This window comes from Hoplias malabaricus, chromosome 1, assembly GCF_029633855.1.
Source record: "Hoplias malabaricus isolate fHopMal1 chromosome 1, fHopMal1.hap1, whole genome shotgun sequence".
In the NCBI taxonomy this organism is placed as follows: Eukaryota; Metazoa; Chordata; class Actinopteri; order Characiformes; family Erythrinidae; genus Hoplias; species Hoplias malabaricus.
The window spans coordinates 10530138-10555696 of NC_089800.1; the positions used below are offsets into that span (position 1 = coordinate 10530138).

General features: G+C 43.1%; 1 protein-coding gene across 3 annotated transcripts in view; it reads left to right on the top strand.

The window, feature by feature from the left end:
- Positions 1–25559, top strand: part of tpk1 (thiamin pyrophosphokinase 1) — a 76526-nt gene that overhangs the window by 49454 nt on the left and 1513 nt on the right. For 2 of the 3 annotated variants that reach the window (XM_066678013.1, XM_066678014.1), the window contains exon 8: positions 5271–5382. In XM_066678013.1, coding sequence (XP_066534110.1) covers positions 5271–5382 — 112 coding nt within the window. Of the gene's footprint in view, positions 1–5270; positions 5383–7102; positions 7197–25559 lie in introns of those variants that run through there. The other variant, XM_066678015.1, reaches the window with a different exon arrangement.

Here is a 25559-nt window from a genome sequence, read left to right on the forward strand (position 1 = left end):
CTTGGACTCTCCCACTCCGGACCGAAGGCCGAAGAGAGGATCCTGCCGCCTGCGTCATCACACTCCGGGTACGCCCGAGACAACTCAATCAACGAAGAAAGACCTCCACGCTAAACCAGCCTGGATACTTCGGCGGTAAGAACCGCGAGACTAAGTGAGACGCCTCCATTCCCAGGACTTCAAAGAGCCTCTGCATCCAAACGAGTGGTGAAAATCGACGAAAAAGTAAGCTAAACTTATGCATTTCCAGAGCTGAAACCGAATTAAGTTCTTGATAAATTTTGTATTAATTAAACCTTAGCTAGTAACTTCAGTCCCAAATTAGAAACGCCTAGCTCACCTTTAAGCTTGAATCAGTTCCCCCTGCCGGACACAGTGAGATTACAAGGTTGTGCTATGTTAATTAAATACTTCTCTTTATTAATAAAACTCTCATTATTTGAAATCACAGTGTGTGCAGTTTGTTCATTAGAATTTCTGAAAATCCTGAAGAACTCATTTAGCATGATTATTATTCATTCTCAAACTAATTATTAATGTTTTAATTGCTTAAACCAATTATAAATCTTAATTAATTTCATTAAGTCAAATATCAGAGGTTGGAGGAGTTTGAATAAAGTCAAGGCTATAAAACAAATTATAAAATTATATGTATATGTATTTGTGGTGTACCTTACTACACTACACGTGACATCATCGTCACTCTGGCTCTGGCCAGGAAAGCCTTTTTTTCAGTTTTCAGCCGAACATTTCCCCATAACTTCCTTATACTTTCACCTAGAGACTTCATTTAAATTTTAAATGGTAGGGAATTTCCACTTTCTAGCCCCTGTCAATATGACAACATTTGAAAATACGGTTTTTGAGTTATGAATTTTTGTTCGGCACTAGGGAGGGTTTTGGCTCCCATAGAGTTCAATGTATTTTTAGAGCGGCTCAGAGTGCGGTTTCTAAATTTTTCTCCTGTTTTTAACTCGTCATAACACGCTCAATTCTTACTTAATCTGCATATTTTTTATAACATATTGATCCCCAGACTCTCCTTGTCGCAACGGTATATACGGTTAAGTGATGTGGGGAAATCTTTCCGAGCTATAAGCATTTGTTCAGAGGGTGGGTACGCTCCCATAGGAACCCATTCTAATTATTTCTTTTTCTTTTTCAATTTTCTGCCGAACATTTCACCATAACTTCCTTATACTTTCACCTACAGACTTCATTTAAATTTTAAATGCTAGAGAAATTTCCCCTCTCTCAAACTCTCAGACCATTTGAGAATACCATTTGTGAGTTATGAGTTTTTGTTTGACACTTGGGAGGGTTTTACTCCCATAGAGCTCAATGTATTTTAAGAGCGGCTCGGCACGCAGATTTTCAAAATGTTGCCTGTTTTTAACTCGTCATTACACCATCAATTCTCGCTCAAAGTGCAAAAATTTTTACACCATCTCGAGCACCAGACTCTCCTTGTCGCTACGGTATGCTTCGTTCATTTTTGGACCTGGAAAAGTTTTTGAGATATTTGAGGTTTTTTGGAGGGTGCCCCACCAGTCGAAATTCATTGAATCCTGAGTCTGTCAGTTGTGTTCTGTGAGTGTGCGTGTGAGAGACAGACAGAGGGGGGAGGGGCAGAGGCAGAGACTGAGGGGGAGAGCTGTGAAGGACACAGCCAGTCTCTAACACTTTAAAGGTCATTTTTAAGGGAGACGTCTTAATTATCCAGGGTTTCTTAAGGTGGAATTTTTTAAGGTGGCAATCAAAATGTATTGGTGGTCTTTTTAAGGTTTTAAGAGTTATTTGAAGTGGTCATTTATTTAATGTGGAGGTCTAATTTAAATAGGAATTTTTTTAAGGTGGAATTTTTTTTATTTCACCTTTCTAACACCTATAAATATGAAATCATTTCACGGTACAGATTTTGTGTTCTGAGTGTTTGTTCCGCAGTAGAGAGTGTCCCAGGACCCCATAGACATCAGTATATTTCTTGACTGGGTACCCACACTTTTCTTTAAAATGTTTGTGTGTTTTTACACTGCCATAACATCAACAATTCTTGCTCAATCTACACAGTTCCTGCACCAAATCAATTGCTACATGGTTAATTTTCATACAGGAATAACAGCATATCTCACTGACTTAAGGAAGTCACAGATAAATGTGGATTGATTCTTAAGGTGGAATTTAAAATTCCAGCAGCAGTTTATTGAACAAAGTAGTCTAATGAAAGTCTTTTTAAGATGGTAGGGTCTTTTTAAGGTGACCATTTATTTGCCAAAGTCATCTACTTAATGTGGAAGTCTAAATATAAAGGCTGTTTTTTTAAGGTGGAATTTTTCAAGGTGTTCTGCAAAATGTAATGGGAATCTTTTTTAATGTGGTATTTATTCTTATGTGACAGTTTCTATAAATTTTAACGTCATAGCCATTAACCAGCATATAAGCTAATGTGGCAACGATATTAGTAATACGTGACAAGCCAAATTCAAAGTTCGTTCACGAACTTTCCCCCTCTAGTTACAATTATCATTTGAACACAGCAGCTGTGATGAATGAACCAATAGAAATGCTCCAAAATGACTTGAAATTAAATCTTTGTACACTGACTTCCATTGAAGGTCATGAAGATATTTTCCTTCTTCTGTAACGATGCTATTTTGGAGATACATGTTTTTCATTGGACAGCAACAATATTTAACATCAACCAACATATGGAAGGTGTATGTTAACCATATGATTAGTGAGAACTGTTCTATTGCTGTATAATGTCAGATTATCACATGGTGACATCCATCATCCAATAAAGCAGCTATGGCTTAATTAGTAATGCAGAGCTGCTCACCTGTGTGTCACAATATTCAACACAACTGCAGACAAATACAAACTCTCTCTCACAGACACACACACACAGACACACACACACACACAGACCTACAGGGAACTGCTCCCAGAGCACGTTCACCACACATCTCCAAATAGCATTCACCAAAGTTCAACTATGTGCTAATACCAATTAACACATAGGTGCACTGTCATTCACATATACAACAACACACACACACACACAATGCTGAGAAGCTGTGAAGATATTCTGAGACCATTCCAAGTTAAAATCTAATTACCACTTTTTATAATAGAGATCTACTACAAAGAAACACACTACAAAGTATTGTTTGCTTGAATACATGTCGAGGGAACAGTTCTGAAATACTGTAGACATGAGTGCACACGTTCTTTAGACTCTGGTTCTTATTGCCACCACTGTATCATAAATCAGTCCTGGCTCTGAGATCTAGGGTTCCATTCCTGGTGATGTCACAACTAGCACAACTAGCCTCGCGCTCATGTAGGATCCCCCTCTCCCTCCATCTCTCTGCTTATGATGCTAGCTAGTGTGGGCATCTTTCAGCTGATGTGACAGATCTGGCCAGTTTGTGTTCTTCTCCTTGTGTACTCACCAATGCCTGAGGGTGGTGGCTCTGTGTGCGATTGTGGGACACTGACAGGAGGAATTGTGGACATTCAGCAAAAAGTTAGGGATAAGTTTCTCTACGATGAACTACTTCTCATCAAAGCACTCACAAGAAAAAAAATAAAAAACAGATTTAAAATTAAAGGTCTCCTTTAGTGCAGTAAGTTATTTAAATCCATTATGCTGTTCTTGGAATAATCTAATAATTGCCATCTTGTTGCTTGGCAACCACAGCCTACTGCTCCAACCTAATGAACTCCATTGCTATATGAAATTGTTCTTTAATACTGATTAAATTACTTGTTAAACATTGATGGATTTGATCAAATAAACTGTTGTCTGTGTTTAAAATACAAATAAAAACAATTATAAAGCATTCCTCTGCTCTGAGCATCCACACAGTATCTCTCCGTCTGGATCAAGCTGGAGAAGGTGTTGAGGGAAAGGTCATGACTGCATTTTCTTTGTGGGGCTGCTGTTTTTTTCTCGATGGAGGGCAGTGGCCCTGTGTTTGGAAGGCTGTGTGTGCACAAAAACAGCCTTTCACTGAGCTTCACACTGCCTCTCAGAGCTGAGTTGAGCTGTCCGTGTCCTTCTCTCTGCACATCACTCAAAATCACACCATCAACAGTCTGAGCATGCAGCCCTAAAGAGCCAGCAGCTCTGCTTTTGCTCACACAGCCACACACACACACTTGCTAGTTTTTAGATCTTGTCAGGACATACAGAATCCAATGTATTTTCCATTTTTTTCACAATCAAAGTCCTCCCAGACACATTTAATGATATAATGGTCTGGGTTTGAGGCGGTCAGTTCAGCAGCAGCATCTTTGTTTGATTTGTACATGTTTTTCTGTAGTGCCTATTTCCTTTTGTCAGTATGTTCTTTTTGATCGCTCCACAGCCTTTCAGACCGTCTGTTTCGTGGATTCAGGCATGCCGGACGTGGACAGCCCCTCAGGGCGGCTTCTTGTACTTTTTGGCTTTTTGAAATGAACAAATTGAAAACAGGAAACAAACAGTTGTCGGATTTCTGATATGAAAATTTGTCTGTAAATAAAAATAGGAATACGTACCGTTGTTTGCTTTCTGGGGCTGCTGTCCATGTGACCCAAGGCACAATCGCTCATAAAGGATGGCTCTGGAACCATACTCTGAAAAGATTTAAGACATATCAAAAAATATAGCAGTATCTACCACTATGTTAAATGATTGTGTGGAAGAAACAGGTATTTCCTTTGGAAATGTGAGGAGATTTTGGTCTAGAATGACTTGAGTCAACACTACTGCTTCAAAACAACAACAAATCATGTGACATGGGGCAGATATTGTGTCATTTTAAATCTAAAATTAAATTGTCATTTTAAAAGTACAGTTCCAAAACCCTTCTGCTGGAAAGTAAACATAGTGATGAAGTGTTGACTCTTTGACTCTAAAGCTTCTAGGAATTTGAATCCACTCTTGGCCATTGATTCATGAGTCAAAACCCTTGGAGTCGACTCAGTGTCAGTTTGTAAGTGGACTGCAGTGCATTTTGAACTTAGAAGTGGCATCAGGTACACGCGTGTCATATATCACTATAATCTCAGGCCACTCTAAGCAGTGGGTAAACCATGTTTAGCTGTTTTAATCTGTTGTGAGGAGTCATGGAGCAACTTCTGAAACTTGATTTGGAACTCAAATATCTAAATTTTAATTTAAAAAAAAAGCAGGGATGGCATTTTGTTCAGACAGTCATAATTATTCTTAATGTATTAACATAAATAGTTGATAAATAGCTGTTTGTTGTTTGGTGTTTCAGGGCAGGCAGCATCGTTTGTGTGTGGACACGTCTCTAGAGGGAAGCTGGTGCAGTTTGGTTCCTGTGGGTGGCCCCTGCAACACCAAAACCTCTGGACTCAAGTGGAACCTGAGTGAGTTAAACACCTGTTCACCACACACACACACTCACTCTCTCTCAGCTGTATCTGTGAAGCTCCCGGGAGCCACAGCCATCTCCCTCTTCACTCTATTTGCATGGCAGTGGCCTAGATAAGCCTCAGAAACATGTACATGACATCTCTGCTGTCAGCTCAAATCTCAGGGTAACCACCATTGATGTTTTAACTGGGGGTGGGTTTTTTTCTCCTTGATTTAGACAGAACTCCTGTCGAGGAAAATTTCCTGATTTCATGGCTTTTTTTATGTCACTCACTAAAATTGCATAAAGGAAAGCATAGGAGTATTTTCCATAGATTTAAGGTGGACTAGTGATGGTTCCGTTCCTTTTAATGTCCTTCTGGTGACACTCGGTTGACACACTTTCACACACAAAAAAAAATTGCATAAGAGAAAGCACAGGCCAGATCATTTTTCACAAATTTAAGGAGGACTTGTGATGATCCTGTTCCAATCTGGTAATACATCACGAATAAACACTTTTTTTCCTATGAATCGTGAAGATATAACATTGAATTGTGTTAATTTTCTGGAAACATATCCTAACTTTATTCATTCATTCATTCATTCATTCATTATCTGCAACCCTTATCCAGTTCAGGGTCACGGTGGGTCCAGAGCCTACCTGGAATCATTGGTCGCAAGGCAGGAATACACCCTGGAGGGGGCGCCAGTCCTTCACAGGGCAACACAGACACACACACATTCACTCACTCACACACTCACACCTACGGACACGTTTGAGTCGCCAATCCACCTACCAACATGTGTTTTTGGACTATGGGAGGAAACCGGAGCACCTGGTGGAAACCCACGCAGACACAGGGAGAACACACCAACTCTTCACAGACAGTCACCCGAAGTGGGAATGGAACCCACAACCTCTAGGCCCCTGGAGCTGTGTGACTGCGACACTACCTGCTGCGCAACCGTGCCACCCTATCCTAACTTTAAACATAATTAAATCTTGCCTAAACCTAACATTATCCTGACCCCAAGTCTAACCCTAACACTAACCTTACCCTAATCCTTACCTTGAGAAAACATGTTCATATACAAACATGATTTACACTGTGGAGACCAGATTGAAGACAAATCCCCAGCGTGTGTGTATGTGTGAAACATTTTAGTGCCAACACCGTGAGCACACACACACTGCTTACATTTGATGTAGACAGAGCTTATGCTCTTTTTCTCAGTTTAAGTCACACTCAAACTGCATAAGAGAAATCACAAGCCAGATTATTCCCACAAATTTAAGGTGGACTGGTGATGATTCTTCCTGCGACTCTTTTGAGGAATCCCCCCCCCCCCCAAATCAAAACGATGTGAATGAGCTGATGACTTTTCGTTAAAATATAGTGGGCCGACTCCTACGTGCGTTAAATTCAAAAGGTGTGCCAGCGTGCCGTCCTTGACGGAAGACACTAGAAAGAAGGGTAATGTTGCTGGAGCGTGTGCCTTTGATCCACTAAACGCGAGCTGTCACCTGGCATAATCTCTGCCAGCTTTTCTGGGTGAAGAAATTGCGGAGGCTGGGCCCTGTTAGAAATTTACATCACTCCAATATGTCCGGGAGGCAGAGCTAGGCTCTGATCCTCATGCAAAATAAAGAAATGAGCGCAAAATCCTGCGGAGGAAAATAAAGGTGGCAGCCGCGGATGATAAAGGACCTACCCTTTGTTTACTCCGCAGCTCCTCGTCCGCGCTCAAGGAGAAAGTATCGACTCAATCCTGAATTCCTCTGAGCTCATCACCTTTGAACCTGACCTCGGACAGTGTGCTGTGAGATTTCAGGGACCTCGTTCAAATTTGTTTTTCTGAAATCAAGGGGAATACATAAGGGGTTTGTCCTCTCTTCTTCTCTTCAAGGAAGGCTTTACCCAAGGGGAGAGCTATGAGCTGAATAGGAGTGATTCAACAACAGTAACTACCTGTTTGAATGTTTTTGTGACTTAATGCCACCAAATCCTCACAGCTGTGTTCCAGTTTTCCATATAAAGCCTTCCTGTGTAAAGGAGGGGACAAAATCCTTATTAATACCCTGCGTTACAGAAGAAACACTGGGTGAGTAGGTGTCTCTTGGTCATGTACTGTTTATACACAATTGTATACTGATTGGGGTAAGGCTGTATAATTTCTGCTGCCTGCCTCTTGAAAATAATGAGCAGATTGCATAGAGCATAGCCGTGCTATTTGCCGTCACGCTACATATAATTATCCACATCATATACAGTTCCACATCCATGGGGTCTGTATACATGATTAAGTGTATTTAACAGCATGTGGACATACTGAGTGGGTTTTAGGATATGTATGAGCACTGTATACATGATATAATAAGTTTAAATTAATTATGCCTGTGGGGGCCTCATTTCTAAATTATCCACACATATAATGGCATGTATCTCCATCTTTATCTCAGTATTTTATCTATTTTTATCTTCTATCCACTACTTAATGGTGCTCCCATTGCCGACACAGGAGTTCAAGTCAATAAACCTCTGCAAATAAAATGAGGCACGTACTGGAGCAGCTGCACATGAGCAAGTCATCCCACTCAATGCAAAAGTGGTACAAAGCCCACCAGCATTTAGCTGTGAAGCAGTAGAACAGGGACGGAGCTCCATTCAATATCTTTGGGACGAGTTGGAACGGTGTATGTTATCCACAGCCTAACATCCAACATCAGCACTGAACCTCACTGATGTTTGAGGCTCACTGACATCACATTCTCACTGCAGTGCTTCAGCCCCTAGTTTTAAACCCTAATAGAAGAGTCAAAGGTTTAACTGTAGCAAAAAAACAGGGCAAACATTTGACCATATCCTGTAAAGAATACCGTAGTCACAGATAGAAACAGCAGGAGCAGATCATGTCTGCGTCTCTGTGTAGTGAGTTTCTCCACAGCGTCTGTAATGCCTCCAGCTGCACTAACTTTTCCTTTTTGAGATTCATATCAGATAATAAAAGTGTAACGTTTTTTCCTACATCTTTTGTTTGAGTTTTAAATCGTGCAAAGCCGGTCTTAATTAGCCCCTAGTTGGTCAGAAGTGTGTTATTGTTGGCTATAGCTGGAGGCACTGCTGCCTATGACAGTGTTATTCCGTTATTCTATTCAGCGCTACTGGTTTCTGCTTTGCTGCTTCACTATACATGCAGAACAGATGAAAGCCTCAAACAGCATGATATCTGCAGACTGAGGAGATAGGAGTTTAATGATATGGATCAACATACGGTGCATTTTAAGAAGATAACAGGATTTTTTCACACTCGCACACACACACACTCACACCCACTGAGGTCTCATACACTCAGTCATGTGTGAGAACACATGAATTGCATATGAATGACTGAAGCCCCAGGGGCTTCTACCTATGGGACAATGTGTGTGTGTGTTTGTGTGAATGGACTCTTGATGTTAAACCATATACATTTATGCAAATAATTCATTCATTGTCTGCAATTCATTGTCTGGCACCAGTCCTTTACAGGGCGACACACACTCACACCTACGGACACTTTTGAGTCACCAATCCACCTACCAACGTGTGTTTTTGGACTGTGGGAGGGAAACACACGTGGACACAGGGAGAACACCCCAAAACTCCTCACAGACTGGAGTCTCACTCATCACTGGAGCGGGACGTGAACCCACAACCTCCAGGTCCCTGGAGCTGTGTGACTGCGCCACTATCTGCACCATGTCGCCATGTCTGTAACCTCTTCATCCCCATCTTGGTCACGGTGGGTTCAGAACCTACCTGACACAGGATGCAAGTCAGAATCACACCCAGGACAGAGCACCAGTCCATCACAAGCATATCACACACATTCACCCAGTCTCACACACACACACACACACAGACCTGTGGAGAGTTTCACACACAGACCAAAAAACACAGTCCCAGATTTAAAATGCTGGAGCTCCCAGGCAGCTCACAGATAAATAATAACCTCGCTGAAGCCTGTCTGGAACAAACAAATCAAAGATGCTGTCACTTCTGCAGCTCACGCCTAGAAACATGAGGAACATCATGCCTATGGCAAGCTGAGCAGTCCAAAAAACAATCAATATTCCCGGCATGCTGATTGGGGTTTTAAAGGGAAGAGCTGGAGGAGACTGAGTAAATCAGCTCTGCTTATTAAGATAGAACAAATTCAGATGCTCTCAGATGGCATCACTTAAGCGGGACTTTCTCTTACAGCTGACATCAGGGATAGAAGCTTGGGGTGGGTGGTATGAACCACAGATAATCGTGATATTTTCCAGTGGACTTTAAAGACAGACGTATATGTAGTTCATTTGTATATGGCCTTGTTTTTTTTATGTGGTACATCTTCTGCAGGGCTTTCTACAGATGTTTGTACAAAACATTCATTTGAGGAGATGAACAAATACAACGTGCTTTAACTAATTTAGTAATATTGGTTTTATTTTATTTTATTTAAAATAAACATTGGTGTCAGGTGAGAAATTTACTGAAAAAAGGTGATGGACCCCTGGATGAGGAGAGATTATTTATTGTGAATCATATACTTTGAAAGTGTGCTTACGTACTACACCAACCTCTTATTTCCGTGGTGGTTTTCCATGCTATGAGCCCTTTAAATGAGCCAAAAGGTTCTTTCATAACACCAACATCTAGCTATGGGCTCTATAAAAAGGCCAAAGGTGCATTCATAACACAGATATGGAGGTCCTGTTTTGCACAGTCATGCCATGGAGATGAGGTCATCCACCTCCCTGACCCCAAATGTGTCCACGACCAGTTTTGAGCGATAGAGAGGGTGCCCTCCCAGCAGCTCTGGCCAAGGTCCTCCGTGATTGGAATGCAGCGGTTTGTGGTTAGCCGCTTCAAATTATGTATCAGCCTGAAAAGCTCATTGTGAGAAAGATGACATTGATGGTGGAAGCCACATGGAGGTTGGGGATGATTCATTAAAGTGCTGTTTAATGGACATTTGCCATGGCCTCTAGTGATTTAGCACCTCTGACTCTCATTCTTAGTAATAGAAACTGGAATGGAATGACTTTATGGCCCATTGGTGTTTTATTCCCGGGAGACTGCTGTTGGGTAGACATCAAGGCCAAATATTAAAGGTTGTCACTGGGCCATCGAGAGAAAGGCATTTAGAGAGGGACAATCATGGTGACATTTGGGCTTTTTTTTTTCCAGTGGGACTTGAAACCCATAGAGAATCTAATAAGACTCCCACCAGAAACTTAAGAGGCCAATAAAGATTTATACCAGCTCAATCTCTTAATGCTCCACTTCGACAGTATGTCCAGTTTGGTAATTACCGCGTGATGGCTGTTGGTAATGGCCGTGCAACCCACATTACCTCCACATTACTCATTCATCAAAATGTATTCAGGTTACACTCTTTAAAATGAAGAGTTTTTTGGAGTGATGCCATAGAACAAAGGTCCTCAACAACTTCCAAGTGCTGCACAGTGTTAAGTATCACTAGGTAGTTAATGTATATTATTTCAGCTTAAAAATTACTGTGATGCTTTACTGTCCTGTAATAAGGAGGATATAGCCTCTGCCCTTGCTACGCTGGGCTCAGCACTGCAGAAACTGCACTCTGTATTATTTGGAGTAGAGTAGAAGAATACCCTCCCTGTCCCCCTTGATTTACGGACATTGCTGTAAAAGTGAATTACACTCTGCAACCATGGGCCACACACTATCTTAGTGTCCCTTTAATCAAGCTGGAGATGTGGGCGTGTTCACTTTGTTATTCTCTACCAATGATAATGAGGAGTTGGAGATGCAGTAACAAATTCATTGGTCAAAATCCTAAACCGATTCTGATTGGCTGAGGAAGCACAGCAGTGATTATTACCCTGAAATGCAACAGCAGTACAACAGCAGTGAAACTTCTCACGTATTAAAAATGCGCTCCCTACTTTTGCCGTTTAAATAATGGCATTAGGATATCAGCTTTGACGGCCATCAAAGCAAGGCTTTATAATACACAGGGTGCCAAAAACACACTGCACTTGGCACTCACATATAGCACCCTGCTGGGACCGCCTTGTCTCTTGGAGGCAGGCTCAGGGCTGGCATTAATAGCGAATTAACATGTCACTTGTGCTGTTGTATGTTGTGGGTCTATTGCACCGTATAGTTCACTGTAACAACAGGAAAATACAAAAATACACCCCACGCACCACCCTTTTTTTTTAAAGAACCTCCATATAAAGTATCTATACAAAGGGTCTTTCCTACCCATCTTTTATTTTTAAGAGTGTAACTGTTATCAATATAAACTGTGTACCATCAGTTCTTCTAGGACAATGAAGAAGTGTGTTCTCCCTCTCCCACTTGAGAAATAGTAGCATTAGGGTTCTCCTCCAAGTGTGTTGAGCAGTCTAATGACAATGGACAACTTATAGCGCTCCTTGTGTCTCAGAGGAATCTTGTGTTTGCCTTTAAACTCACAATTTATCTCATATAAAGCCTTTGCCGCTGTTAGTCGTATAATCTTGAATCTCATAGCTTTGGTGCACTGGAGAGACTTTTTCTTTTTAAGAGACTATTGTTTATGGTGAAGATGTTTTAATAGAGTATGGAGAGTTTTTGCCACATCGCTGAACCCTGATTTGTATTCTAGCTTTTTTTAATGTGTGGATTAGAACAGGTGTCTACGCTCTTTCAAATTTTCTCATTTGCATTCATTCTGTACAACCTGCTTTTCTCCAAAATTGCACTCTGTTGCTCCATTGTTATTTTCCTTGTGGCTTTGGCAGAGAGGGAGTGTGTGTGTGTGTGTGTGAGAGAGAGAGAGAGAGAGAGAGAGAGAGAGAGAACTGACTCAGGTCAAGCCATTGAGCCTGTGGACCTCAGTTCGGCGATAAATTGAATGAAGCAGAAAGGCTCTCATGCTGTTTTTCTCCCGAATGCCTCAGAGTTTGAATGTGTGTGTGTGTGTGTGTGTGCGCGTGTGTGTGCGTGTGTGTAAGAAATAGCGAGAGGGAAAGAGAACAGAAAATACAAGAGAATGCTTTCTACACTGAGACGGTTTTGAAGAAGAGTGAATTGTTAAAGCAAAATTCAGAATTTGAGAAGGGATGATTTTTGATAGTTTAGAGAAAGCCTCCCCTCTGTTAGTCATTTTTGTACTGTCTGCTCATTTTTGCAGCTCAAATCATCACCTTCACATGTATGCAAGAGTAGCAGATATTTAGTAAACAGAACCAGGGAGAAACAACAATGAACCGGTCCCAGGAGCGAGACACCAAGTCCGAACTCCTCAGGGGGGACCCACTATGACCTTTTTGTAAGATCTTCAGGAATGCATGTTTGAGAACTGTCAAAATGTTAATGTAAGCCAATGAACAAAATGAATTCTGGAAACCATGACAACAGGACTTTGAAGCTTGATATTGCGTATTAATAAAAGGCATATCAAATTTGAACTGAAGTAGGAATCTAATAATTGTTATTATCCTGAGCACTTTGTCTGTGAGTTATTGTGAAGCCCCCTCTATGCAGTATGGAAAAAAAGTTTGGCTTACGTTACAGGCTTGAGGCTGTGTTCACTTTGTTTATTGCACTAAAGATAAATTCAAAGTTGATTGCATTAAGAGTATTATAACATGGTGTTCTGAAGCTGTTCCTGTCAAATAAGCCAGTGTGAATGTTCCGTCCCTTGAGGTTGTAGCAGAGCGTGATCAGGTGAGTAATAATAAGCTTCATAGCAGGGGTTATGTAGCTCAGACGGTGGTAAAACCAGCTTACTTCCCTCTGTATTCTGATTACTATGTTCGGGCTATGGAGTTTAGTGCTTAGCTGTCAGATTTTCGCAGTTGCCTTGGGGACCAGTGAAGGACGAAACCTAAAGCCTGTTATTTCTCCTCAGGTGGATGTTCCCTAGCCATCTTCAAGGATATGTGGTCTCTCTTAACTGCCTTCCTTACTTTAACAAAGAAAACAAAGGGGTGATGTGTTTCTCCTGAGGAAAAGGGGTCAGGATTCTCGTAGGTTTGAGTAGAGGTCTCAGTCAGGTCTCCCACTGAGCTCAGGTTTGCTGAGATAACATTCATGGTTATCATCTGCAGCTGAACTAAAGATATATCTCCACCATTCCTCATCAGCGCAACAATTTGTAGAAACTTTGATAATAACTTTGCTCCTTTTTGTCTGAATTTGAGGAGAATCACAGTTAAGTCTCTTGAGCCATTAATAAGCAACTTTTGAGCAGTAAAAAAGACTCTCTTCTTTTGACTTTGTAAAGTGGGGAAAAAAACTTTTAAGTGCATTGGTCCATTTATTTTGGAATCTGTAGCTCTTGCCAAACCACAAACTCTGAAGTCAGCTTTTTCTGATCCACCTAAGTCTGAAAACATGGGATAAAACAAGCATTTCTGATGTTGTGCTGTATGTATTTAAAGAGCAAAGCAGACACAAGCGTGGGGAATAAGAGCACTGAGTAAAAAAAGAACAAAACGAGAAGAAAGAGAACCAAGCAAAAATGGCTTAAAACCAGAGCTTCTGCTCCTTGCTCCTCACTGCACACATTCACCCAGTCACTCTGACAATCACACCTGTAGACAGTGTCACACACTCACCCTGTCACTCTGACAATCACACCTGTAGACAGTGTCACACATTCACCCAGTCACCCTGACAATCACACCTGTAGACAGTGTCACACATTCACCCAGTCACTCTGACAATCACACCTGTAGACAGTGTCACACACTCACCCTGTCACTCTGACAATCACACCTGTAGACAGTGTCACACATTCACCCAGTCACTCTGACAATCACACCTGTAGACAGTGTCACACATTCACCCAGTCACCCTGACAATCACACCTGTAGACAGTGTCACACATTCACCCTGTCACTCTGACAATCACACCTGTAGACAGTGTCACACATTCACCCTGTCACTCTGACAATCACACCTGTAGACAGTGTCACACACTCACCCTGTCACTCTGACAATCACACCTGTAGACAGTGTCACACATTCACCCAGTCACCCTGACAATCACACCTGTAGACAGTGTCACACATTCACCCTGTCACTCTGACAATCACACCTGTAGACAGTGTCACACATTCACCCAGTCACCCTGACAATCACACCTGTAGACAGTGTCACACATTCACCCTGTCACTCTGACAATCACACCTGTAGACAGTGTCACACATTCACCCAGTCACTCTGACAATCACACCTGTAGACAGTGTCACACATTCACCCAGTCACCCTGACAATCACACCTGTAGACAGTGTCACACATTCACCCAGTCACTCTGACAATCACACCTGTAGACAGTGTCACACACTCACCCTGTCACTCTGACAATCACACCTGTAGACAGTGTCACACATTCACCCTGTCACTCTGACTTTCACACATTCACCCAGTCACTCCTACAATCACACCTACAATCGCAGCCATTCTGAACAGGGCTGTTTAGACAGGTGAAGGAATGTGCTGTGTTGTTTGATCCTTGTGGAATTATTGTGAAGTAGTGAAATTATATCTCAGATTGTTTATTAGAACTATGCAAAATTGATATAATTTGTCCCCTTTAAATCTGCAACTAACAATGTGCTTGAAAGCTTAACACACTTGCTACGAGTCCTGGGCTTAAACGTTGATGGACATTGTAGCAGTGATAACCAAAGGAAAATCAGCATTAAGCTTCCTGAGCCTGGCTTTTCTCCTCCTCTCTGTGTTCGGGTAAAGGACAACAGTCGTCCAAGGGGAAATTAATTTATTTGGAGTGAGATTGCGAGCTCAAGTCGTTCTTAACCCTGTCACCGTGTCCCTGACACGACTCCGTTGCATTTTTGCACAACTCCATTTGCTTCATGATCACACTTTCCTCAGCAGAACACGGGCCCAATGTGGCTTCATTCATATGGAACAGCCTCCAACTCCATCTGCTCTGTGGCAAAACACGCACACACACACACACACAGGTCATGCTATAATATCCATCTACTCAGAAAGAACATGCGTGGAAACACACATATACATGCAACTGTAGCGCAATGACTGCAAGAGAGAGAGAGAGAGAGAGAGAGAGAGAAAATAAAGAGGAAACAGATAATGGAAAGAGTAGCTAGAGGTATGGATATAGATATAGAAAGGCTGAAAGAGTAAAGTGAATGGAGAGAGCATGGGGTACAGAGAGACTGATGAGTGTGACAGAGAGAGAGAGACAAGAGAGAAAGGGATGAAAAACGCAGGAGAGAGAGGGCATTGGAAAAGAGGCAAGAGAGGAGAGTGAAAAACAGAAAGGCAGCGGGGTACAGAGGGATGATAAGCTATTGATGTGGGTTTTATCCTGAGAATTAGATGATATTATTCTAATCCTAGTTGTGTTATAACCTTCAGATTCTGCACATCGCTGGAGTTTTAAAATAGCGAATTAGATCAATGGTATCAAAAGTGTTTTGTACAGTTCCTTCTCTCTCTTTTTTTGTACTTCCAGAGTCTACAGTCTGGGGAGGATAGAAATAATGACATTTTTCCATTTATTATATATCATCTGCCAATATACTGTGCACCTGTAGTCCTGATGGTTTTGGCTGAGTTTCACTGACAGCTGTGTGTACTTCTCCTTTTTTTTTTTTTTACACCTTCAAGCACTCCATCCCTCTTCCTCTCTCTCTCTCTTTTCCCTCTCAGAATGGCTTTGTTTAGTCGATGGGGCTCGCAGCACCTGTCCTGGGCCAATATTATTGATCTCAGCCCATTCTCAGCTGAGAGCAGAAGAGAAACACACATCATAATGTACTGGCAGCCTTGTAAACAGTGGGCTTTAATTAAGGTCTTGGCACGGTTTACTGAGCAGAACCCAGGTGAGTGGATCAGTGTTAGACGTAAAAATGCATTGATCTGTGGGTGGCCATTTAAATACCTCAATTAGAGGGTGTTAAAATATATTAGGAGCCGTTATACAAATATTTACAATACATTATGGATTCATTTTTGGTCAATATTAAAATTCTCAAGCTATTATTGACCACAAATCTCCCCTCTGCACTTACTTTACTGTATTTTTGAAAGTGTATACACCCAAGCACTGTGTCCAGTGCCAAGCACCAGTTAGAAAGGTGTGAGGGCTCCCTGCACAAGGCTGTGGAGCATCAGTTTCTGCAATATATGATCACACACATTAAGTAAGTACATAAGTAGTTGACTCAGCTTTCAAATGTACGCAGAAGTGTTCCACTTTCTAGTATAAGACCTACAGAGAAGACTAGAAGCTGTTGCTCCAGCAAAGTAGGGACAGACTACCTGCTAATGCCCTTCATTTCAAATTAAATGTTCAGAAACTTTCAGTGGGACCATACGGAGTTGTAGACTCTTCATAGTGAATGGTGTAAAAGGCAAAAGTTTGGATACTGGACAGAGCCTTGCATCCCAGCTCAGTCTCACCATGTGAGAAGGTCATTTGAAGGTGCTACAGATGAGGGCTGTTGATAATCTCTCTTCTCCTTGTTTCTGGCCCAGCAGGAGAGAACCTTTCTACGGCTAGCCGTGCTCTCTATAACATAGCCGGGGATTACGCTGCGGAATTGCAGGCTTGATAAAGGATCCTCTTTTTTTAGTTTAAATCACATTGAGAGGTTTATGGAGGGATTTGAAAAGGCGGAGCTGGCCTTGGCCTAAGCACCATGCAAACAGGTGGAATTTACATATAATCAGCAAAGCCGATTTTCTAAAGGCAAAATGAAATTCATGATGTTTCTAATAACATCACAGGCCCGCTGTTTTCGCCACAGTGGGCCTTATCAGAGACGGAGGGTTCAAAGCTGGAGACGGCTGGAATCTGCAGAACTTCAGAACCTCTGTCAAGCGTGGAAGTGATTGTTTCCTGAAAATTGATTCGAGAGCGGCTTAATTATTAAGCGCCGCACTGAATCAATTCCAGTGTTGGGTTGGGTTTAATGTAGATGCACAAATCAGCGCTAGGTTTATTTTGTGCAGGAGATGTATATCTGATGGTGAAAATAAAAGCTCGAACTCGTTTAAATCTGCAGAGCACCGGCTCGTCTAATTACAGTAGCTCAGGTAACGTCTCATTTGTTCGGTAAACAGCTATGAGTCATGGCTGGTGATAATTGCGAAGGTTAGCGCCTCGGTGCTCTGCCGCTTAAGCTCAGAGACGATGGACTGAAGCAAATGGACAGTTTATTATAATTAGCATGCAAATGCTGATGTCATTTTCTATTTGAGACGCCCTGTAATTGGGCAGCAATTGTTGTGGTGTGTTACGGTGAACTGTTGTGACTGCAAACAAACTCACAATTCTATTGATTGAGTGTGGCATTGATTTCTAGCGCCGTCACACTCGCAGTCGCTCTATAAAAAGCGGTTTGCTTGTCCTTCAGCGCCCACCAGGCCCCTCTTTAGGGTCTCTTAATGGAGCAATGTGTCATATCTTTCTCCATTTGCGTATCAAACCGAGAGTGGGGGGCGTAGGGGGGGACCCTGGGCTCCACACAGCAACGAGCAGACATCTTTTTGTTCCCATCTCTCTCTCCGACAGCTGTACAGTGAGGTGACAGTAATTCAGAAGCAGCTAAGAGATATTCCGAATAACGCTCACTGTTCAGTTAAAGCGGCCATGATTCAGCAGCTTTTTAAAAGCGCCACAAAACTGCAATGGCCGGGAAGCAGCAAGAGCCGTTTCAAGATTAAACTGTCAAGCGGCGCGAGCTGAACCACAGATAGAGCGACTTCAGAGACTCCACTGCTTAGGGATGTCCCAAAAGAGTCTTTTCACATTCCGCTAATGTGCCGCAAACCCTGCGAGGTGCAACCCTGCGCTCTGAGGTTCCGACTGGGCTTTCAGAAATGTGTTAAGTGAAAACCCTTTTTTTTTCGGTCCCCCATTTTGCTTTAATAATGTTATGCTGGATTCATGACTTCACAGGTGTCGCCTGAAGAGGATACAGAAGGATTTTTTTTTACAGAAGGTTGTCTTCACTCCTTCATTGATGTAAACCTTACAGTGCTTTGTTTCATACAGTAAAGGTTCTCAGGCCTGGTTCTGGAGGGCCTCTGCCCTGCACATTTTAGAGATTCCTCTGCACCCAGCACCTCTTATACAACTTATGAGTTAATTTAACAAACCCGTCCAAAGTGGATGGGATGGAGTTAGGAGTAAACTACAATATGCAGCACAAGGACTGAGAAGCACTGTGTCTTACAGGAATATTATGTAACCCAGAAATGATGTGGACAGGGACTGAAACTTGGACGCTAAGCTTCATAACCAGCCTGCTTAGAATTCCGTTTTGTGATGTCACAAAACCTTTGAATTTATATGAATGGATTAATGATAGTTAAGCTTATACAATATAACATTTTTATAGACCCTCAAAGTGCTTTACATTCTCTGGGACATTAGGATTCGCCTCAACCACCACTTCCTAATCCACCTCACCACACACCATGTATTAGTTAAAGAGGAAAAAGAGGGCGTGACCGAACTGGGTCTTTTAATGATGGACATGTATTAGGTGGCTCTCCGTGTGCTTTGGTTTCCTCCCAAGGTCCAAAAACACATGTTGGTAGGTGGATTGGTGACTCAAAAGTGTCCGTAGATGTGAGTGTGTGTCACCCTGCGAAGGAATGGCGCCCCCTCCAGGGTGTGTTCTCGCCTTGCGCCCAGTGATTCCAGGGTGGGCTCCGGACCCACTGCAACCCTGAAGTAGATAAGTGTTTACAGGCAACAAAAATGCTCCATTCACTAACACAATGTGTGTCTACAAACCTTTGGATATGTAGAGTATTTTGAAAATAATTCTATCAGTAATATCCAGTCGCAAGTCAGGCTTCACATACCGTCTCCTTCAGTATCTGACCACTTGAAAATGGGTGCGCTCATCCTGAGCCTACATCTGAAGCCATCTATTGGTTTTCCAGAAGCAAAACAGAAAGCCATGAACGACTTTGAGATCCAACATCATGAATTGTGAGCTCATTATTGACTCCCACATGAAGTGTGTAAGTCATAAATCTCACTCCTTCACAGACTCCTACAGATGGGCACGCTCATTCATACACACACACACGTTTTAATGCAGTGTAGGGCCATTACATGGACTCCCATTCACAAGCCTAAACCTAAACGTAACCCTAACCCGTACCCAATCCTAAAACTCTAAACATTAACTCTCACCCTAACCTTAATTTAAACTTATTTTCTATGTGGGGACCAGCACACAATGTGAGTGTGTAAACAGGATTAAGTCCCCACACTGTGGTGTGTTCCTGGTTCGTGCACACACAAGGACAGTCATCACATTTCAACTTTTAAAATGCGGTGTACACATTCTCAGGGTAAATACACAGCAGCAGCTCTCAGTGTAATTTCTGTGTGTATCTGAGGCAGTGTGTGAACACTGACGATGATTGATTTGATGGAAATTATCACAAAGCCCCTCTGAACTTAACTGTTTCTCACCTCAGTCTCACTTTTCTCCTCCCGTTATCTTTCTCTCTGCCTTTAGCCCAAACAAGAAGCCAGCGCCATTTTTCATGTCTAGACATATTGTCCTAACCTGTTCTAAAAAGGTCCTCCGTCCTCAAGCAGAGCGCAGAAGACAAACCGCAGATTTCTCTTTGGTGTCGTCTTTATTTCTCACAGAGTGAAGAATTGCTTTTTTTTTTTACAGGTTCGCTCTCAAAGAACAGAGCAAAAGATGTGGACTCTCTGATAGTGTTTTTCTCAAAGGCAAATATCACACAGGCGCCTTATTCAGTAATGGAAGTATCAGCTGCTTTCCTGCTCTTTCGCTCTTTTCTCATCTGCATGTTGACTGAAGTATATTGACTCCTCTCAATGCTCTCGTGAGTTTTTGACCTTCAGCGTCACGCCGCACTCTCTTTTCAGGAGACAGCTCAAAGACAGAGATGTGTCTTTATGAATATTCCAAGTTGGGAAACACTTTCCTTTGGCTTTTACTCGGTTATTTCTTCATTGTAGTCACTGCTGACGTATTGTCTTGTGAGACTGAAGGCTTCCGTCATCATGAAACGTGTCTCCTCCTGTTTGGACTGAAGGACACCATGGCTAGAGGAGCGTAAAAGCCGAGAACATTGCCCTGTGGAGCTGTGGAACCGTGGCGCTGAAGCTCCATCTAATATGTTTGGGACGAGATGGGGTAGTGTTTACAATCCAGATTTTGGGTGCGCCGTTGCAGCTGATGGCATGACAGAAATGATTCGTCTCTGTGAGCGCCATATCTTAACCATTCTGTGTAAAGCATGAGGTTTGAGCCCCTGTGGACCTCAAGCCTGAGGCTGCCTTATCTGCAGGTCGAATTAGCATCGGGTCGACACCACTGCCTTACAACTTCCCTCCAATGAAACCATAAACATTTAATAGCAGCGCTATCATGGTGCAGCAGATGGCTCCCTCTCTCTCTCACTCTCACACACACACACACGCGTACGTCTCGGCACGGGACGATAAGGCAGGTTTTGATGCACCTTCGCATCGAAATTATCAACTGTGAAGCAGCTTGACTTCCTCTCCATGTTCTTACCTCCTCTCTGATCTCCAGAGCCACCGATAAATTCTTTGGCAAATATTGAACCCTTAAGTGCATCGTTTTAGAGCTGAAAACTTAATCAAAGCACGCAAACACCCGCTGCATTATCAATTACAGCCTGGCGTTCATCTCTGTCCCCACTGCAGAGGCATATATTGATTGGATATTGGCTGGATTTGGACAGAGGAGGTTCTGAATTAGGTCTTATTTCTGATGACACACTGGCCTCTTTGTACAGAGTTAAACAAATGCAGTGCAATCATAGTTCTGTATAAAGTCCAAAAGAAAAAAAGAATGTGTTTGTAACAATAGAATGACCATGTCGTGCTGTGGGGAGCCAGATACATTAGGTTTTCCGTCAGTGTATTTAACCACGACTAAAACTAACGCTAGGAGTTGTCACTTTTGACTCTTAAAAGGAGCACAAGGTAAGATTTGGCTTTTTTTGGCTCCTGGGGCTCCCTCTAGTGTAAGTTGTTTTTATAGCACTGTACTGATATTAATGGCAATACAGAGAGAGTGGGGGTGGTCTCCTACTTTCCTCCAAAAGCTACATAGTGTGGTTTCCGCAGTGCTGACAAAGGATCTTTTCTCCCTATTACAGATCAGTGGAGCATCACAGACATTTTGAAGTAAAAATATTACATAATGTTCCTTTAAACTCCCTGAAAAAAAGTATGGTATTAAAACAGTAAATGGTTCGTTGCCTGGTTAAATGGTTTCTCTGTAAGAGAAATGACTCGGTACTTCACCCAAAAGTGTATGTTGTTAGTGCTTGTAGTGTGTAGTTTTATGTATAATGTATATTTCTATTGGTCCCTTCGTCATAAAACACACAGTGTGAAAGACAGCTGCTGGGTTCAAAGGATGTAGTAAACATTAACATTCACACAAACAGAGATACTTTTGTCTCTGGACTGTAACTCATCAAAGACGGTAATTCATAGATGTTATGGTCCATTTCTGAGAGTCCTTTCATCATGAAATTCTGATCCAGTTGAAAGGGAATTTTCAAATTATGAACATAAGTCCAAACCTGAATAGATTTTATTCAAGCGTGTGTGTGTGTGTGTGTGTGTGTGTGTGTGTGTGTGTGTGTGTGTAGAGACGTCACCACTTACAGTGTTTGTGATAAACTGTGCCTCACACATTGGCCTCCACAGTCACTAAAGAACACTGGATAAATGGACAACAAAAAAAAGCAGAGAAAGGGCAGAGAAGCGTGTGGAGAAATGCAGCTGAAGTCACATCTGCACCATATGCCTGGTGTTGTCTGTAGTGTGACTGCGGAAGAGCGCTGAATAAATCAGTGTGATACATGCAGAGTGCTGTAATCTCTGCCTGTGTGTGAATGCCGGAGCTGGCTTCCCTCCCTCTCTCGTCTCTCCTGTCTTCCTGCTCTCCTGTCTTCTCTCTCTTGCCATCTGCGGCCTCTTTCCCCACAGTGCCTTTACCATGCTCATGAATAACTGTTAACATTAAGGACTGTCACAGATGCCCAGGTACTAGGGGTACTAGATACTGCCCTCCATAAGCGTCCTTGTTGGTTCTGATGTGAACAGATCTGTACAGATTTTCTTTATTTCATGTTGTTGTTGTTGATGATTGATCCTTTGGGCAGCAGTGGCACTACGGCTAGTGCTGCTGTCACAAAGCTCTTTGGTCTTATGATGGATGAGTGTGTGAAACTGTCCACAGATGTGTGTGAGAGTGACAAGGTGAATGTGTGAGTGACTAGTTGAGTGTGTGATGCCCTGTGATAGACAGGTGCCCTGTCCAGTGTGGGTTCCTGCCTGGACCAACCATAATCCTGACCAGGATGAAGCACTCAGCAGATGAATGAATGAATGAATGTTATATCTTGAGTAGTGCAGCAGGTAGGGACCTGGAGGTTGTGGGTTCGAATCCCGCTCCGGGTGACTGTCTGTGAGGAGTGTGGTGTGTTCTCCCTGTGTCGGCGTGCGTTTCCTCCGGGTGACTGTCTGTCAGGAGTGTGGTGTATTCTCCCTGTGTCTGCGTGGGTTTACTCCGGGTGACTGTCTGTGAGGAGTGTGGTGTGTTCTTGCTGTGTCCGCGTGGGTTTCCTCCGGGTGACTATCTGTGAGGAGTGTGGTGTGTTCTTGCTGTGTCCGCGTGGGTTTCCTCCGGGTGACTGTCTGTCAGGAGTGTGGTGTATTCTCCCTGTGTCTGCGTGGGTTTCCTCCGGGTGACTGTCTGTCAGGAGTGTGGTGTATTCTCCCTGTGTCTGCGTGGGTTTACTCCGGGTGACTGTCTGTCAGGAGTGTGGTGTGTTCTCCCTGTGTCTGTGTGGGTTTCCTCCGGGTGACTGTCTGTGAGGAGTGTGGTGTGTTCTTGCTGTGTCCGCGTGGGTTTCCTCCAGGTGACTGTCTGTGAGGAGTGTGGTGTGTTCTTGCTGTGTCCGCGTGGGTTTCCTCCGGGTGACTGTCTGTCAGGAGTGTGGTGTATTCTCCCTGTGTCTGCGTGGGTTTCCTCCGGGTGACTGTCTGTCAGGAGTGTGGTGTATTCTCCCTGTGTCTGCGTGGGTTTACTCCGGGTGACTGTCTGTCAGGAGTGTGGTGTGTTCTCCCTGTGTCTGTGTGGGTTTCCTCCAGGTGACTGTCTGTGAGGAGTGTGGTGTGTTCTTGCTGTGTCCGCGTGGGTTTCCTCCGGGTGACTATCTGTGAGGAGTGTGGTGTGTTCTTGCTGTGTCCGCGTGGGTTTCCTCCAGGTGACTGTCTGTGAGGAGTGTGGTGTGTTCTTGCTGTGTCCGCGTGGGTTTCCTCCGGGTGCTCTGGTTTCCTCACACAGTCCAAAAACACATGTTGGTAGGTGAATTGGTGACTCAAAAGTGTCCGTAGGTGTGAGTGTGTGAGTGAATGTGTCACCCTGCAAAGGACTAGCGCCCCCTCTAGGGTGGGTTCCTGCCTTGCGCCCAGTGATTCGGGGTAGGCTCCGAACCCACTGCGACCCTGAACTGGATAAGTGTTTTCAGACAATGAATGAATAAATGAGCGTTTGATATTTGGTGCCATTCTTTGCTTCAAATCACCTTTGATTGTGATTTGTGAGATGGAACGTCTACGATTATGGAGAGACGCAGTTCTAAGCGCTGGGTCTTTTAAGGGGGAATGGTGTGTTTGAGGGAAAATAATGATTGTCTGTACTCATAACAAAGGTCTGCTTTGTGTCTACTTTCTGCTGCTGGCTGTCGCCACATGACCACAGCTATTGTGCAAGTAATTTAGAGCAGTGTGCAGGATATCGATGCAGTGTATTAGACTTATTCATTAAAAGATCTTAGAATAAAACAGAAAATATTCCTCTATGGGGCGGCACGGTGGCGCAGCAGGTAGGTGTCGCAGTCACACAGCTCCAGGGGCCTGGAGGTTGTGGGTTCGATTCCCGCTCCTGTGACTGACTGTGAAGTGTGGTGTGTTCTCCTTGTGTCTGCGTGGGTTTCCTCCGGGTGCTCCGGTTTCCTCCCACAGTCCAAAAACACACGTTGGTAGGTGGATTGGCGACTCAAAAGTGTCCGTAGGTGTGAGTGTATGTCTGTGTTGCCCTGTGAAGGACTGGCGCCCCCTCCAGGGTGTATTCCCACCTTGCGCCCAATGTTTCCAGGTAGGCTCTGGACCCACCGCGACCCTGAACTGGATAAGCGCTTACAGATAATGAATGAATGAATATTCCTCTATGATCTTGTAATGTAAGTCTTAATCACTTAACCTTCAATAAGATTCTCGCACCAGTCCGATTGTGACTGAGGCTGAATTTGTCAGAGGCCCTGATTAGGAAGCCGCGCGAAACATTTGTTGCCTCTAGGTGTTGACTGGAGCCTTTTTTTCTGGTTCATTTATTCCTAATTAGTGAAATAGTCACAGTTTACACGACAAATGTGTGTTTCACACAGCACTGAGGGGGGGGGGAAACCCTGAGATATCAAACTTGGGAGGTGTTATTAGGATGTTTGATCTTTTTGATGCCATTGCTTGAGCTCGTCACCTTTGATTAACTCCAGAAGGTCATTGGCAGATAGTGAGAGAAAGGTTGAGTGATAGGGAGCAGTTTGTGGCTTAAAGCCGAACCCTGGCGTCACTTCAGGCTTTTAGCTCATCACAGATGCGTTTGAAGTCCGATGGCATTTAGTCAGGCTTTGATGTCTGGATCCAGCCTCTGAGACTCGGAGCCTCCAGTAACAACCGTGGAAGATCCTCATCTATCGTCTCACAAAATTATCTTCCTTTGGTGCAGTCGGAGGAATTAGAGTAAAACAGGGCTACAGTTTCGGGAAAATATCAGTCTGCGTTGTGAAATATTCAGACGCTGAGATCTAACAGAGCTTTGCTGTTACCCTCTGTGTCAGGCTCAATCCTGGTCTCTTTTTTTATATATATATAGTTTCAAGAAATATTCTTACTCTCCCTTTAAAATCATGCTCTCTATATGGGACTTACTTTAGGAAAAACAACTGTAACAATGGATAAGGACTGAGTGGTAGGAGAAACAGTGCAGTATTCACATTATTTTGTGTTTAATACCACCATCAGTATACTACAGTAATTTTTCTTCTTAGCCAGAGCGCCCCTTTGAGTCCATTATATCAT